The sequence below is a fragment of the Catharus ustulatus genome, chromosome 37 (genome assembly GCF_009819885.2).
Source record: "Catharus ustulatus isolate bCatUst1 chromosome 37, bCatUst1.pri.v2, whole genome shotgun sequence".
Lineage (NCBI taxonomy): Eukaryota > Metazoa > Chordata > Aves > Passeriformes > Turdidae > Catharus > Catharus ustulatus.
In genome coordinates, this window is record NC_046257.1 from 407,248 (window position 1) to 424,237 (window position 16,990).

The 16,990-nt window shown below is 52.1% G+C and overlaps 1 protein-coding gene across 1 annotated transcript; it reads right to left on the bottom strand.

The window, feature by feature from the left end:
- Nucleotides 1–5,449: 5,449 nt before the first annotated feature.
- LOC117009924 (vitelline membrane outer layer protein 1 homolog) lies at nucleotides 5,450–15,864 on the bottom strand (the record flags this gene model as incomplete). The annotated part of the gene is made up of 3 exons (XM_033084286.1): nucleotides 5,450–5,780; nucleotides 11,166–11,266; nucleotides 15,619–15,864. Coding segments are annotated over 3 exons (645 nt in total), but the record flags the coding sequence as incomplete, so codon positions are not given.
- Nucleotides 15,865–16,990: the final 1,126 nt, after the last annotated feature.

Sequence of the window (16,990 nt, forward strand, 5' to 3'; positions counted from 1 at the left end):
ATATCCCCAAAAAATCCCGGAAATTTTTTTTTAAATTCCAAAAATATTCAATAAAAAAATCCAAAAAATATCCCAAAAAATCCCCCCCCAAAATCCCCCAAATATCCCAAAAATATCCTGAAAAAAATCCCTAAAAAATCCCTGAAATGCCTTGAAATGTTCAATTAAATATCCTGAAAAGATCTCCAAAAATCAAAAAAAAATTCAATAAAAATATCCCAAAAAACCCCCAAAAAATCCCCAAAAATTCCAAAAAAATTCAATAAAATATCCCCAAAAAAACCCAAAAATCCCAAAAATATCCCCCAAAAATTCCAAAAATATTCAATAAAATATAAAAAAAATCCAAAAAATGTTCTGAAATATTCAATAAAATGTTGTGAAAATATCCTGAAAATATCCCAAAAATGTCCCCAAAAATAAAAAGAAATTCCCCAAAAAATCCCCCAAAAAATCCCCAAAATAAAAAATAAAATCAAAAAAAATCCCGAAATTATCCCCAAAATATCCCAAAAATATCCTGAAAAAAATCCAAAAAAAATTAAAAATAAAATAAAAAGAAATCCCAAAAAATCCCCCAAAAAATCCTAAAAAAATCCCAAAAAAATTCCAAAAATATTCAATAAAATATCCTGAAAATATCCTGGAAAATATCCCCAAAAAAATCCCAAAAAATCCCAAAAAAATTCCAAATATATTTAATAAAATAGTCAATAAATATCTCAAAAATGTCCTGAAATATTTAATAAAATATCCCAAAAATATCTTGAAATATTCAATAAAATATCCTGAAAATATTACCAAAAAATCCCCCAAAACTTTAAAAAAAATCCCCAAAAAATTCCAAAAATATTCAATAAAATATCCCCAAAAAAATCACAAAAAATGTCCTGAAATATGCAATAAAATATTAAAAAAACCCAAAAAAATCCCCAAAAAATCCCAAAAATACTCAATAAAATATCCCAAAAATATCCCAAAAAAATCCCCCAAAAATTCAATAAAATATCCCAAAAAAAACCCCCAAAAACCCCCCAAAAATTTTTTAAAAATCCCAAAAATATTCAATAAAATATCCCAAAAATATCCCCAAAAAATCCCAAAAATATCCCAAGAATATCCCCAAAAAATCCCCAAAAAATCCTGAAAAATTAAAAAAAAATTCAATAAAATATCCCAAGAATATCTCAAAAATGTCCTGAAATGTTCAATAAAATATCCTGAAAATATCCTAAAAATATCCCCAAAAAATCCCCCAAAATTTAAAAAAAAATCCCCCAAAAATTCCAAAAAATATTCAATAAAATATCCCAAAAAAATCACAAAAAATGTCCTGAAATGTTCAATAAAATATAAAAAAAAACCCAAAAAAATCCCAAAAAAATTCCAAAAAAATCCCAAAAATATTCAATAAAATATCAAAAAAAATCCCAAAAAATCCCCCAAAAATTAAATAAAATATCCCCAAAAAAACCCAAAAAATCCCCAAAAAATCCCCCAAAAATTCCAAAAATATTCAATAAAATATAAAAAAAAATCCTAAAAAAATCTCCCCAAAATTCAATAAAATATCCCAAAAAAACCCCAAAAAATCCCTCAAAAATTTTTTAAAAATCCCAAAAATATTCAATAAAATATCCCAAAAATATCCCCAAAAAATCCCAAAAATATCCCAAGAATATCCCCAAAAAATCCCCAAAAAATCCTGAAAAATTTAAAAAAAAATTCAATAAAATATCCCAAAAATATCTCAAAAATGTCCTGAAATAGTCAATAAAATATCCCAAAAATATCCTGAAAATATCTCAAAATTATCCTAAAAAATTCCAAAAATATTCAATAAAATATCCCAAAAATATCCCCAAAAAATCCCAAAAAATTAAAAATAAAAACCAAAAACTATCCCGAAAATATCCCCAAAAAATTCCAAAATTATCCCCAAAAAATTCCAAAAAAATTAAAAATAAAATCCAAAAAATATCCCAAAAATATCCTGAAAAAATCCCCCAAAATATCCCTAAAAATTCCAAAAAAAATCCCAAAAATATCCCAAAAACGTCCTGAAATATTCAATGAAAATCCAAAAATTATCCCAAAAAATCCCTAAAAAATGCCCCAAAAATTCCAAAAATATTCAATAAAATATCCTAAAAATATAATGAAAATATCCCCTAAAAATCCCCCAAAAAATTAAAATAAAATCCAAAAAATATCCCAAAAATATTTTTAAAAATCCCAAAAAATCCCCAAAAAATTCCAAAAAAATCCCCAAAAAACCCAGGAAAAAATCCAAAAATATTCAATAAAATATCCCAAAAATATCCCCAAAAACGGCCCCAAAATCGCCGGAATTCACCCCAAAAAAATCCCAAAAAATTAAAAATAAAATTTAAAAAAATCCCAAAAAAATCCAAAAAAATCCAGAAAATATTTTTAAAAAATCACGAAAAAATCCCAAAGATCTGAACTGGTCTGAACTGGGCCATACTGGTCTGTACTGGTCCGAACTGGTCTGTACTGGTCCGAACTGGCGCCTGTACTGGTTCAAACTGGTCGGAACGGCCGCTGGGGTCCTCCCGCCCGCCAGGGGGCGCCGCAGCGCGCGGCACTTCCGGTTTTGATGCCGCCCTTCGCCACTTCCGGGTTGGAACCCGCGCGTCTCGTTGGTTCCGGTTTTAGCCCCGCCTATTCCGGCTCTCAGCCAATCAACGCGCGGGGGGCGGGGCCGGAGCGGCGGCGGAACTGGGAGAACTGGGAGGGAACTGGGAGGGACTGGGAGGGACCTGACGGGATACTGGGATGATACTGGGAGCACTGGGGGGATACTGGGACGATACTGGGAACACTGGGAGAGTACTGGGAGCACTGGGAGAATACTGGGAACACTGGGGGGACACTGGGAGGACACTGGGAGCACTGGGAGGATACTGGGAGGACACTGGGAGCGTCCCCCCCCCAAATCCCCCAAAATTATTCAATAAAAATTCAACATTTTGGCGCCAAAACAGCCGTGGCCACGCCCCTCATGCAAATCTGCGTCGCGGGGCATTGTGGGAGTGAAAATTTTTTTTTCTTTTTTTTTTTTGGTGTCCCCAAATTCTCTGTCCCTCCCTCCCTTCGGGGACTCCCCAAATTTTTTGTTCCCCCCTTTCTGAGGGTCCCCAAATTTTTGGTTTCCCGCCTCCGAGGGTCCCCAAATTTTCCAAGCCCCTCCCCCACCCAAACACCCCAAAATCCTTTTGGGAGCTCCCCAAATTTTCTCTTCCACCCCCCGGAGGGTTCCTCAAATTTTTTACGCCCCCTCCGAGCCTCCCCAAATTCTTTGTCCCCCCCATATCGCGATAAAATCCGTTTTTACCGCGATAAAATCAAGTTTTACCGCAAAAACAGAATCGCATGCAAATTAACCGCGCGATGCATCATGGGAGCGCCGCCAGCTCGACATTTCGGGCCGCCGCTCGCCAACGCGGGGGAATCGTGAGGTAAAACCGGGGTCAGCCTGTCGGGGGGACTATCGCGATTGTCGCCGATGTCACTCCCGGTGGTGGCTTGTCGCTGTGAGCTCAGTGGAGGCCGCGAGGGTTGGGCCCGCCGAGCCGCGGCCTGGTCGCCATCGTCAGTGCGGTACATCCTGACCTGCCCCGCATGCGCGGGCAGCGCGTGATGAGTGCGTGCGTGATGACGTCAGTGATTACGCGTCACGCGCGGCGCGCGGGCCGTGCGCAACAAAGGCCGCGCTGCCGGTGAACTCTGACTGCGCCTGCGCGGGGCGGGGCCGGAAGTACCGCGGGGTCACGTGGGTGTGGGGCCCGGAAGTGGAGGCGGTGTCATGACGGCGCCCTGTGCCGCCGGAGTGTTACTGGTTTGTATTGGTGTGAACTGGTTTATACTGGTTATTACTAGTTTATACTGGGATATACTGGTTGGTCCTGGTTTGTACTGGGTTGTACTGGATTAAATTGGTTTATACTGGTTTGTATTGTTTGTATTGTTTTATACTGGTTTGTACTGGGCTACACTGGTTTGTACTGGGTTATACTGGTTTGTACTGGGTTGTATTGGTTTGTGCTGGGCTATACTGGTTTGTACTGGGTTATACTGGTTTCTACTGGGTTGTATTGGTTTGTATTGGGTTATACTGGTTTCTACTGGGCTGTACTGGTTTGTACTGGGTTATGCTGGTTTCTACTGGTTTGTACTGGATTATACTGGTTTGTACTGGTTTATAGTGGGTTATACTGGTTTATACTCGTTTGTATTGGGTTATACTAGTTTGAACTGGTTTGCTAAAGTTATTCTCCAGTTTGCGGGCTCCCAGTGCTCCCAGTATGATCACAGTGCCCTCCCAGTATTGCCCCAGTATCCCCCCAGTGTTCCCAGTGCCCTCCCAGTATGATCCCAGTGCCCTCCCAGTATTGCCCCAGTGCTCCCAGTAACCTCTGCAACTGCTCCCAGTATCGCGCCAGTGCTCCCAGTATCGTCCCAGTGCTCCCAGTGCCCTCCCAGTATCCTTCCAGTATCCCCCCAGTGTTCCCAGTGCTCCCAGTATGATCACAGTGCCCTCCCAGTGCCCTCCCAGTGCTCCCAGTATCCTCCCAGTATCCTCCCAGTGCTCCCGGTATCCTCCCAGTGCCCTCCCAGTTCTGTCCCCACCCAACTCAGACACGAGTGACATTTGCAACCTTTAATGGGGGCTCAGGTGACACAGGTGTGACACAGGTGGCTCAGGTGTCACATAGGTGACCCAGGGGACCCAGGTGTGACACAGATGTGACACAGGTGAGCTCAGGTGTCACACAGGTGACCCAGGTGACACACAGGTGTCACATAGGTGACACAGGTGACACAGGTGAGCACAGGTGTCACACAGGTGTCACACAGGTGACCCAGGTGTGACCCAGGTGTCCCAGGTGACCCAGGTGTCACACAGGTGTCCCAGGTGACACAGGTGTCACACAGGTGTCCCTCAGGTGTCACACAGGTGACCCAGGTGTCACACAGGTGTCCCAGGTGTCACCCAGGTGTCACACAGGTGACCCAGGTGTCACACAGGTGTCCCAGGTGTCACACAGGTGTCTCCCAGGTGACACAGGTGTCACACAGGTGTCTCCCAGGTGACCCAGGTGTCACAGGTGAGCTCAGGTGTGACCCAGGTGTGACCCAGGTGTCTCCCAGGTGACCCAGGTGTCACACAGGTGTCTTCCAGGTGACACAGGTGAGCTCAGGTGTCACAGGTGTGACCCAGGTGTGACACAGGTGAGCTCAGGTGACCCAGGTGTGACCCAGGTGACACAGGTGTGACCCAGGTGTGACCCAGGTGAGCCCAGGTGTGACCCAGGTGTGACCCAGGTGTGACACAGGTGAGCCCAAGTGTGACCCAGGTGTGACACAGGTGAGCTCAGGTGTCACACACGTGCCTCCCAGGTGTCACACAGGTGCCTCCCAGGTGACCCAGGTGCCACCCAGGTGACCCCAGTCCCCCTCAGGTGCAGCAGTACATCTTGAGGTCGTTGAGGCCGCTGTTGTCGCCGCCCTTGGCCGGCTCCACGCGGGCGCGGACGCCGCAGACGCTGCAGGCCGGGGCGCAGCGCTCGCTCCACTGGCCCCACTCGCCGCGGGGCAGCCCGCCCCCCTCCAGCCGCGAGCCCCCCGTGCACATGGCGGCCACGTCGGTGGCCGCGGCGTCGTCCCACAGCCCCTGCGACGGCTCCACGCGCAGCCGGAACGACACCACGCGCTCGCCGGGCGGACACAGCTCCGGAGGGGTCCAGTCGCCGAAACTGCGGGGAGGGGACGGGGGGTGAGCTCAGGTGGACATCCCGGGGTCATGGTGGTCGTGGTTGGGTTGTGTTGGTCATGGTTGGGTTGTGTTGGCCATGGTTGGGTTGTGTTGGCCATGGTTGGGTTGTGTTGGCCATGGCTGGGTTGTGTTGGCCATGGTTGGGTTGTGTTGGCCATGGTTGGGTGTTGGTGGCCATTGTTGGGTTGTGTTGGTCACGGTTGGGTTGTGTTGGTCACGGTTGGGTTGTGTTGGTCATGGTTGGGTTGTGTTGGCCATGGTTGGGTTGTGTTGGCCATGGTTGGGTTGTGTTGGCCATGGTTGGGTTGTGTTGGTCAAGGTTGGGTTGTGTTGGCCATGGTTGGGTTGTGTTGGTCATGGTTGGGTTGTGTTGGCCATGGTTGGGTTGTGTTGGTCATGGTTGGGTTGTGTTGGTCATGGTTGGGTTGTGTTGGCCATGGTTGGGTTGTGTTGGCCATGGTTGGGTGTTGGTGGCCATGGTTGGGTTGTGTTGGTCGTCGTTGGGTTGTGGTGGCCATGGTTGGGTTGTGTTAGTCATGGTTGGGTGTTGGTGGCCATGGTTGGGTGATGGTGGCCATGGTTGGGTGTTGGTGGCCATGGTTGGGTGATGGTGGCCATGGTTGGGTGTTGGTAGCCATGGTTGGGTTGTGTTGGCCATGGTTGGGTGTTGGTGACCATTAAAGACTTATGTTGGTCATGGTTGGGTTGTGGTGGCCATGGTTGGGTTGTGTTGGCCATGGTTGGGTTGTGTTGGCCATGGTTGGGTTGTGTTGGCCATGGTTGGGTTGTGTTGGTCATGGTTGGGTTGTGTTGGCCATGGTTGGGTTGTGTTGGTCATGGTTGGGTTGTGTTGGTCATGGTTGGGTTGTGTTGGTCGTGGTTGGGTGTTGGTGGCCATGGTTGGGTGTTGGTGGCCATGGTTGGGTGTTGGTGGCCATGGTTGGGTGTTGGTGGCCATGGTTGGGTTGTGTTGGCCATGGTTGGGTTGTGTTGGCCATGGTTGGGTTGTGTTGGCCGTGGTGGGGTTTTGGCGGCCACCATGGAGTTGTGGTGGTCATGGTTGGGTGATGGTGGCCATGGCTGGGTTTTGGTGGCCATGACCGAGTTTTGGTGGCCATGACTGTGTCATGGTGCCCATGGCTGAGTTTTGGTGACCATGGCTGAGTTTTGGTGGCCATGGCTGTGTCATGGTGGCCATGGCTGTGTCATGGTGGCCATGGCCGAGTTTTGGTGGCCATGGTTGTGTTTTGGTGGCCATGGCTGGGTTTTGGTGGCCATGACCGAGTTTTGGTGGCCATGACTGGGTTTTGGTGGCCATGACTGAGTTTTGGTAGCCATGGCTGAGTTTTGGTGGCCATGGCCGAGTTTTGGTGGCCATGGCTGGGTTTTGGTGGCCATGGCCGAGTTTTGGTGGCCATGGCTGGGTTTTGGTGGCCATGACCGAGTTTTGGTGGCCATGACCGAGTTTTGGTGGCCATGGCTGGATTTTGGTGGCCATGGCTGGGTTTTGGTGGCCATGGCTGGGTTTTGGTGGCCATGGCCGAGTGTTGGTGGCCATGGCCGAGTTTTGGTGGCCACGGCCGAGTTTTGGTGGTCATGATTGGGTTTTGGTGGCCATGGTTGGGTTTTGGTGGCCATGGCCGAGTTTTGGTGGCCATGGCTGAGTTTTGGTGGCCATGACTGAGTTTTGGTGGCCATGGCCGAGTTTTGGTGGCCATGATTGGGTTTTGGTGGCCATGTCTGAGTTTTGGTGGCCATGGCCGAGTTTTGGTGGCCATGGCTGAATTTTGGTGGCCATGGCTGAGTTTTGGTGGGATGGCCGGGTTTTGGTGGCCATGGTTGGGTGTTGGTGGCCACGGCCGAGTTTTGGTGGTCATGATTGGGTTTTGGTGGCCATGGTTGGGTGTTGGTGGCCATGACCGAGTTTTGGTGGCCATGACCGAGTTTTGGTGGCCATGGCTGGGTTTTGGTGGCCATGGCTGGGTTTTGGTGGCCATGGCTGGGTTTTGGTGGCCATGGCTGAGTTTTGGTGGCCATGGCTGAGTTTTGGTGGCCATGATTGGGTTTTGGTGGCCATGGCTGGGTTTTGGTGGCCATGGCCGGGTTTTGGTGGCCATGGCTGTGTCATGGTGACCATGGCTGAGTGTTGGTGGCCATGGCTGTGTCATGGTGGCCATGACCGAGTTTTGGTGGCCATGACCGAGTTTTGGTGGCCATGGCCGAGTTTTGGTGGCCATGACCGAGTTTTGGTGGCCATGACCGAGTTTTGGTGGCCATGACCGAGTTTTGGTGGCCATGGCTGTGTCATGGTGGCCATGGCCGAGTTTTGGTGGCCATGGCCGGGTTTTGGTGGCCATGGCCGAGTTTTGGTGGCCATGGCCGAGTTTTGGTGGCCATGGCCGAGTTTTGGTGGCCATGGCCGAGTTTTGGTGGCCATGGCCGAGTTTTGGTGGCCATGGCCGGGTTTTGGTGGCCATGGCTGGGTTTTGGTGGCCATGGCTGAGTTTTGGTGGCCATGGTTGGGTTGGGGTGGCCATGGTTGGATTTTGGTGGCCATGGCTGTGTGTTGGTGGCCATGGCTGGGTTTTGGTGGCCATGGCCGAGTTTTGGTGGCCATGGCCGAGTTTTGGTGGCCATGATTCGGTTTTGGTGGCCATGACCGAGTTTTAGTGGCCATGGTTGGGTTTTGGTGGCCATGACTGAGTTTTGGTGGCCATGGTTGTGTCATGGTGGCCATGACCGAGTTTTGGTGGCCATGACCGAGTTTTGGTGGCCATGGCTGGATTTTGGTGGCCATGATTGGCTTTTGGTGGCCATGACTTGATTTTGGTGGCCATGGCCAGGTTTTGGTGGCCATGATTCGGTTTTGGTGGCCATGGCCGAGTTTTGGTGGCCATGATTCGGTTTTGGTGGCCATGACCGAGTTTTAGTGGCCATGGTTGGGTTTTGGTGGCCATGACTGAGTTTTGGTGGCCATGGTTGTGTCATGGTGGCCATGACCGAGTTTTGGTGGCCATGACCGAGTTTTGGTGGCCATGGCTGGATTTTGGTGGCCATGATTGGCTTTTGGTGGCCATGACTTGATTTTGGTGGCCATGGCCGAGTTTTGGTGGCCATGATTCGGTTTTGGTGGCCATGGCCGAGTTTTGGTGGCCATGACTTGGTTTTGGTGGCCATGTCTGAGTTTTGGTGGCCATGACTGAGTTTTGGTGGCCATGGCTGGGTTTTGGTGGCCATGGCTGAGTTTTGGTGGCCATGACCGAGTTTTGGTGGCCGTGACCGAGTTTTCGTGGCCATGACCGAGTTTTGGTGGCCATGGCTGGATTTTGGTGGCCATGGCCGAGTTTTGGTGGCCATGGCTGGGTTTTGGTGGCCATGGCTGGATTTTGGTGGCCATGGTTGGGTTTTGGTGGCCATGGCTGGGTGTTGGTGGCCATGGTTGGGTTGTGTTGGCCATGGTTGGGTTTTGGTGGCCATGGCTGGGTTTTGGTGGCCATGGTTGGGTTTTGGTGGCCATGGTTGGGTTTTGGTGGCCATGGCCAAGTTTTGGTGGCCATGGCTGGGTTTTGGTGGCCATGGCTGGGTTTTGGTGGCCATGGCTGAGTTTTGGTGGCCATGGCTGGGTTTTGGTGGCCATGGCCGGGTTTTGGTGGCCATGACTGGGTTTTGGTGGCCATAACTGAGTTTTGGTGGCCATGACCGAGTTTTGGTGGCCATGGCTGTGTTTTGGTGGCCATGGTTGGGTCATGGTGGCCATGGCCGAGTTTTGGTGGCCATGGCCGAGTTTTGGTGGCCATGGCCGAGTGTTGGTGGCCATGGCTGGATTTTGGTGGCCATGGCCGGGTTTTGGTGGCCATGGCCGAGTTTTGGTGGCCATGCCTGTGTCATGGTGGCCATGGCTGAGTTTTGGTGGCCGTGGCTGGGTTTTGGTGGCCATGGCCGAGTTTTGGTGGCCATGGCCGAGTTTTGGTGGCCATGACCGAGTGTTGGTGGCCATGACTGAGTTTTGGTGGCCATGGCTGAGTTTTGGTGGCCATGGTTGGGTTTTGGTGGCCATGGCCGAGTTTTGGTGGCCATGACTTGGTTTTGGTGGCCATGGTTGGGTTTTGGTGGCCATGACCGAGTTTTGGTGGCCATGGCTGAGTTTTGGTGGCCATGGCCGAGTTTTGGTGGCCATGATTGGGTCATGGTGGCCATGGCTGGGTTTTGGTGGCCATGACCGGGTTTTGGCGGCCATGACTGGATTTTGGTGGCCATGACCGAGTTTTGGTGGCCATGGCTGTGTCATGGTGGCCATGGCTGTGTCATGGTGGCCATGGCCGAGTTTTGGTGGCCATGGCTGAGTTTTGGTGGCCATGGCTGAGTTTTGGTGGCCATGACCGAGTTTTGGTGGCCATGACCAAGTTTTGGTGGCCATGGCTGAGTTTTGGTGGCCATGGCTGTGTTTTGGTGGCCATGACCGAGTTTTGGTGGCCATGGCGGGATTTTGGTGGCCATGGCGGGATTTTGGTGGCCATGGCTGAGTTTTGGTGGCCATGACTGAGTTTTGGTGGCCATGGCTGGATTTTGGTGGCCATGGTTGGGTTTTGGTGGCCATGGCCGAGTTTTGGTGGCCATGGCTGAGTTTTGGTGGCCGTGGCCGAGTTTTGGTGGCCACGACTGGGTTTTGGTGGCCATGATTGGGTTTTGGTGGCCATGACTGTGTCATGGTGGCCATGGCCGAGTTTTGGTGGCCATGGTTGGGTTTTGGTGGCCATGGCCGAGTTTTGGTGGCAATGGTTGGGTTTTGGTGGCCATGGCCGGGTTTTGGTGGCCATGATTGTGTTTTGGTGGCCATGACTGGGTTTTGTGGCCACAGGGCTGTCCTGGTAGCCAGGATTGGGTCACAGTGGCCAGGATTGGGTTCTGGTGGCCAGGATTGTTGTTTGGTGGCCACGATTCTGTTTTGGTGGCCAGAGGGCTGTCCTGGTAGCCATGGTTGGGTTTTGGTGGCCATGACCGAGTTTTGGTGGCCATGGCTGTGTCATGGTGGCCATGGCTGAGTTTTGGTGGCCATGACTGAGTTTTGGTGGCCATGACCGAGTTTTGGTGGCCATGACCGAGTTTTGGTGGCCATGACCAAGTTTTGGTGGCCATGGCTGTGTCATGGTGGCCATGGCTGTGTCATGGTGGCCATGGCCGAGTTTTGGTGGTCATGGCCGAGTTTTGGTGGCCATGGCTGGGTTTTGGTGGCCATGGCCGAGTTTTGGTGGCCATGGCTGGGTTTTGGTGGCCATGGCCGAGTTTTGGTGGCCATGGCCGAGTTTTGGTGGCCCCGGCGCCGTCCCGGCCGCCCCCCCCGCCCCCCGTGCCCGTGGCCACTCACGGTCCCACGCTGGAGGTCACCGTGTGGGTGCCGGTGTCACAGAGCAGCCGCACCCCGTTCAGCCCGGTGTCGTCCCCGAAGAACCCCTGGTACGGCTGCACCTGCGCGGTCACCAAATGTCACCAAAGTGTTACCAAAAGTGTCACCAATGTCCTCAAAGTGTCACCAAGGTGTCACCAAAGTGTCACTGGTGTCACCAAAGTGTCACCAAAGTGTCACTACCCTGTGTCCCCAAATTGTCACTTCCTGTGTCCTCAAAAATGTCACCGGTGTCCTCAAAAGTGTCATCTGTGTCCCCAACGTGTCACCCCCGTGTCCCCAAAAATGTCAGCCCCAGTGTCCTCAAAATGTCACCAAGGTGTCCCGAAAAATGTCACCAAGGTGTCCTCAAATTGTCACCGACAGTGTCCCCAAAAGTGTCACTGGTGTCCTCAAAAATGTCACCAAGGTGTCCCCAAAGTGTCACTCCCTGTGATCCCAGAAATGTCACCAAGGTGTCCCCAAATTGTCACCCCCAATGTCCCCAAAATGTCACCTTCCTGTATCCTCAAAAATGTCATTGGTGTCCCCAAATTGTCACCTCCCTGTGTCCCTAGAGTGTCACTGGGGTCCCCAAAAATGTCACCAAGGTGTCCTCAAAAATGTCACCGGGGTCCCGAAAAATGTCACCTACCAGTGTCCCCAAATTGTCACCTCCCTGTGACCAAATTGTCACCTCCCTGTGTCCCCCAAATTGTCGCCAAGGTGTCCCCAAAGTGTCACCTCCCTGTGTCCTCAAATTGTCACTGCCTTGTGTCCCCAAAGTGTCACTGCCAATGTCCCCAAAGTGTCACCTCCCTGTCCCCAAAGTGTCACCAAGGTGTCCTCAAAAATGTCACCAGTGTCCTCAAAGTGTCACCTCCTGTGTCCTCAAAGTGTCACTGGGGTCACCAGAGTGTCACCGGTGTCCCCAAAGTGTCACCAAGGTGTCACCAAGGTGTCACCAAAGTGTCGCCTCCCTGTGTCCCCAAAAATGTCACCAGTGTCACCTTCCTGTATCCCTAAATTGTCACCTTCCTGTGTCCCTAAAGTGTCACCTGTGTCACCAAAGTGTCACCCACAATGTCCCCAAATTGTCACCTCCCTGTGACCCCAGGAATGTCATCAGTGTCCTCAAATTGTCACCTCCCTGTGTCCTCAAAAAGTCACCAAGGTGTCCCCAAAGTGTCACATACCTGTGTCCCCAAAAATGTCATCGGGGTCCCCAAAAATGTCTCCCCCAGTGTCCTCAAAATGTCACCAAGGTGTCCCGAAAAATGTCACCAAGATGTCCTCAAATTGTCACCGACAGTGTCCCCAAAAGTGTCACTGGTGTCCTCAAAAATGTCACCAAGGTGTCCCCAAAGTGTCACCTCCCTGTCCCCAAGGTGTCACCTCCCTGTCACCAAATTGTCACCTCCCTGTGTCCTCAAAAATGTCACCAAGGTGTCCCCAAAGTGTCACTGGGGTCCCCAAAGTGTCACCGCCTGTGTCCTCAAAAATGTCACCAAGGTGTCCCCAAAATGTCAGCGGTGTCCTCAAAAATGTCACCAAGTTGTCACCAAAGTGTCACCAAGGTGTCCCCAAATTGTCACCTCCCTGTGTCCCCAAAAATTTCATCGGGGTCCCCAAAGTGTCACCTCCCTGTGTCCTCAAATTGTCACCTCCCTGTGTCCCCAAAAGTGTCACCAAGGTGTCCCCAAAGTGTCACATACCTGTGTCCCCAAAAATGTCACTGGAGTCCCCAAAAATGTCACCAGTGTCCCCAAAGTGTCACCGGTGTCCCCAGATTGTCACCCCCCTCTGTCCCCAAAAATGTCACCGGTGTCCTCAAATTGTCACCTCCCTGTGTCCTCAAAATGTCACCAAGGTGTCCCCAAGGTGTCACCTCCCTGTGTCCCTAAATTGTCACCTCCCTGTGTCCCCAAAATGTCACTGGTGTCCCCATAGCGTCACCTCCCTGTGTCCCTAAAGTGTCACTGGGGTCCCCAAAAATGTCACCAAAGTGTCCTCAAAGTGTCACCTCCCTGTGTCCCCAAAATGTCATTGGTGTCCCCAAAGTGTCACCCACAATGTCCCCAAAGTGTCACCTCCCCGTGTCCCCAAAAATGTCACCAGGCTCCTGAAAAATGTCACTGGGGTCCCCAAAGTTTCACTTCCCTGTGTCACCAAAAATGTCACCGGTGTCACCAAAGTGTCACCCCCTGTGTCCCCAAATTGTCACCAAGGTGTCCCCAAAAATGTCACCAAGGTGTCACCAAAGTGTCACCTCCCTGTCACCAAATTGTTACCTCCCTGTGTCCCCAAAAATGTCACCAAGGTGTCCCCAAAAATGTCACTGGTGTCGTCAAAGTGTCACCAAGGTGTCCCCAAAGTGTCACCAATGTCTCCAAAGTGTCACTACCCTGTGTCCTAAAAAATGTCACTAGGGTCCCCAGAAGTGTTACTGGTGTCCCCAAAAATGTCACCGGTGTCAACAAAAAAATGTCACTGGTGTCCTCAAAGTGTCACCAAGGTGTCCCCAAAGTGTCACCTCCCTGTGTCCCCAAAGTGTCACTGGTGTCCTCAAAAATGTCACCAAGGTGTCCCCAAGGTGTCACCTCCCTGTCACCAAATTGTCACCTCCCTGTGTCCCTAAAAATGTCACCTCCCTGTGTCCTCAAAGTGTCACCTTCCTGTGTCCTCAGAAATGTCACCTGTGTCCCCAAAGTGTCACCGGTGTCCCCAGATTGTCACTCCCCTCTGTCCCCAAAAATGTCACCAGTGTCACCTCCCAGTGTCCTCAAATTGTCACCTCCCTGTGTCCCCAAAAATGTCATCGGGGTCCCCAAAAATGTCACTGCCCTGTGTCCCCAAAGTGTCACCTCCCTGTGTCCCCAAAGTGTCACCAAGGTGTCCCCAAAAATGTCACCAAGGTGTCCCCAAAGTGTCACCAAGGTGTCCCCAAGGTGTCACCTCCCTGTCACCAAATTGTCACCCCCTGTGTCCCCCAAATTGTCACCCCCTGTGTCCTCAAAAGTGTCACTGGTGTCCTCAGAAATGTCACCGGTGTCCCCAGAGTGTCACCTCCCTGTGTCCCCAAATTGTCACCCCCCTGTGTCCCCAGAAATGTCACCAGTGTCCCCAAAGTGTCACCACCCTGTATCCTCAAAAATGTCATCGGTGTCCTCAAAAATGTCCCTGGAGTCCCCAAACCTGCCTGTGGGTGTTCCCTCGTGTCCCCACCCCGTGTCCCCAATGTCCCCAATCCCCCCCACTGTCCCCCTGTCCCTCCGTCCCTCCCATGTCCCCGTGTCCCCAGTGTCCCTTCTTTGTCCCCTGTCCCTGTCCCCATGTGCCCTTCTTGTGTCCCCATGTCCTCTAACTGCCCCCGTGTCCCTCCCATGTCCCCCCCCACTGTCCTCAATGTCCCCTGAGTGTCCCCAACGTCCCCAATGTCCCTTCAGTGTCCCCAAATCCCTTCAATGTCCCCAATCCCCCCAAGTGTCCCCAAATGTCCCCAAGGTGGCACCAAAGTGTCGCAAAATGGCATCAAAATGGCTCAAAATGGCGGCCAATGTCCCCACTGTCCCCAATGTCCCCAATCCCTCCAATGTCCCCATTGATGTCCCCACTGTCCTCACTGTCCCCATGTCCCCAATGTCTCCAAATCCCCCCAGTGTCTCCAATGTCCCCAATGTCCTCAATGTCCCCACTGTCCCCAATGTCCCCAATGTCCCCACTGTCCCCAATGTCCCCAATGTCCCCAATCCCATTTTTTACCAATTTCCCCTCATTTTTTTCCCTTTTTCCTCCATTTTTTCTCAATGTCCCCAATGTCCCCAATGTCCCCATCGATGTCCCCAATGTCACCTTGAGCTGGAATCCCACGACAAAGGACTCTTCAGGACAGAACTGGGCGTCCCCCCAGTGTCCCCAGTGTCCCCAATCCCTCCAATGTCCCCAATGTCCCCAATGTCCCCAAGGTGGCACCAAAGTGTCACGAAATGGCATCAAAATGGCTCAAAATGGCGCCCAATGTCCCCAATGTCCCCAGATCCTCCCAATGTCCCCAGATCCTCCCAATGTCCCCAAATCCTCCCAATGTCCCCACAGTTCTCAATGTCCCCAGTGTCCCCAATGTCCCCAATGTCCCCAAATCCCCCCAGTGTCTCCAATGTCCCCAATCCCCCCCAACCCCCTCAACGTCCCCAACGTCCCCACTGTCCCCAATGTCCCCAATGCCCATCGATGTCCCCAATGTCCCCTCAGTGTCCCCAACCCCCCCAATGTCCTCTCAGTGTCCTCAATGTCCCCAATGTCCCCAATGTCCCCAATCCCATTTTTTATCAATTTCCCCTCATTTTTTTCCCTTTTTCCTCCATTTTTTCTCAATGTCCCCAAATGTCCCCAATGTCCCCAATCCCCCCAATGTCCCCAATGTCCCCAATGTCACCTTGAGCTGGAATCCCACGACAAAGGACTCTTCAGGACAGAACTGGGCGTCCCCCCAGTGTCCCCAGTGTCCCCCGTTTGTCACCAGCAGCGCCCCGGGCTCCTCGCGCTCCCAGGCCAGGCGCAGGGACAGCTCGGGCCGGTGGCCGATGTCACAGCGCGTCCTGTCTGCCACCACCGGGGCCACCAGGGCCACCAGGGCCACCAGGGCCACCAGGGCCACCAGGGCCACCGGGGACAGCGGGGACAGCGGGGACATCCGGGGGATTGGGGACATTGGGGACATTGGGGACATTGGGGACATTGAGGACAGAGCCCCTCCCCCACAGTGACAGCGCCGGATTTATAACCCAGGGGACAGCGACCGAGGGGACACCGGGACTGGGAGGGACTGGGAGGGACTGGGAGGGAACTGGGAGGGACTGGGAGGGACTGGGAGGGACTGGGAGGGAACTGGGAGGGACTGGGATGGAACTGGGAGGGACTGGGAGGGAACTGGGAGGGACTGGGAGGGAACTGGGAGGGACTGGGAGGGAACTGGGAGGGACTGGGAGGGAACTGGGAGGGACTGGGAGGGAACTGGGAGGGACTGGGAGGGACTGGGATGGGATTGGAGGGGAACTGGGAGGGAACTGGGAGGGACTGGGAGGGACTGGGAGGGACTGGGAGGGAACTGGGAGGGACTGGGAGGGACTGGGAGGGACTGGGAGTTAACTGGTTTGAACTGGTTTGAACTGGGATGGGATTGGAGGGGAACTGGGAGCACTGGGAGGGAACTGGGAGCACTGGGAACGGTGACAATTAAACTGGTTTTGGTTTTTTTGGAGATTTTTTTGTTGTTCTGGTGGCACTGGGAGGATACTGGGAGCACTGGGAGCGAACTGGGAGGATACTGGGAGCACTGGGAGGGGATTGAGGGGAACTGGGAGGGACTCGGAGGGAACTGGGAGGGACTGGGAGGGACTGGGAGGGACTGGGAGGGACTGGGAGGGCACTTGGAGTTAACTGGTTTGAACTGGGATGAACTGGGATGGGATTGGAGGGGAACTGGGATGGACTGGGAGGGACTGGGATGGACTGGGAGGGACTGGGAGGGACTGGGAGGAACTGGGAGGGCACTGGGAGTGAACTGGTTTGAACTGGTTTGAACTGGGAGGCACTGGGAGCCGCCCGTGCGCTGGTGCCACGTCTGTCCCCTCCCCCCGCGGGGGGAACGACCCCGGGGACACCCGGGGACATTCGGGGACATTTGGGGACATTTGGGGACAGTCGGGGACAGTCGGGGATTGTTTGGCATTCCCAGTATGGAACCAGTGTCGCCCCAGTATCCTCCCAGTATGGTCCCAGTATGGTCCCAGTGCTCCCAGTATAGT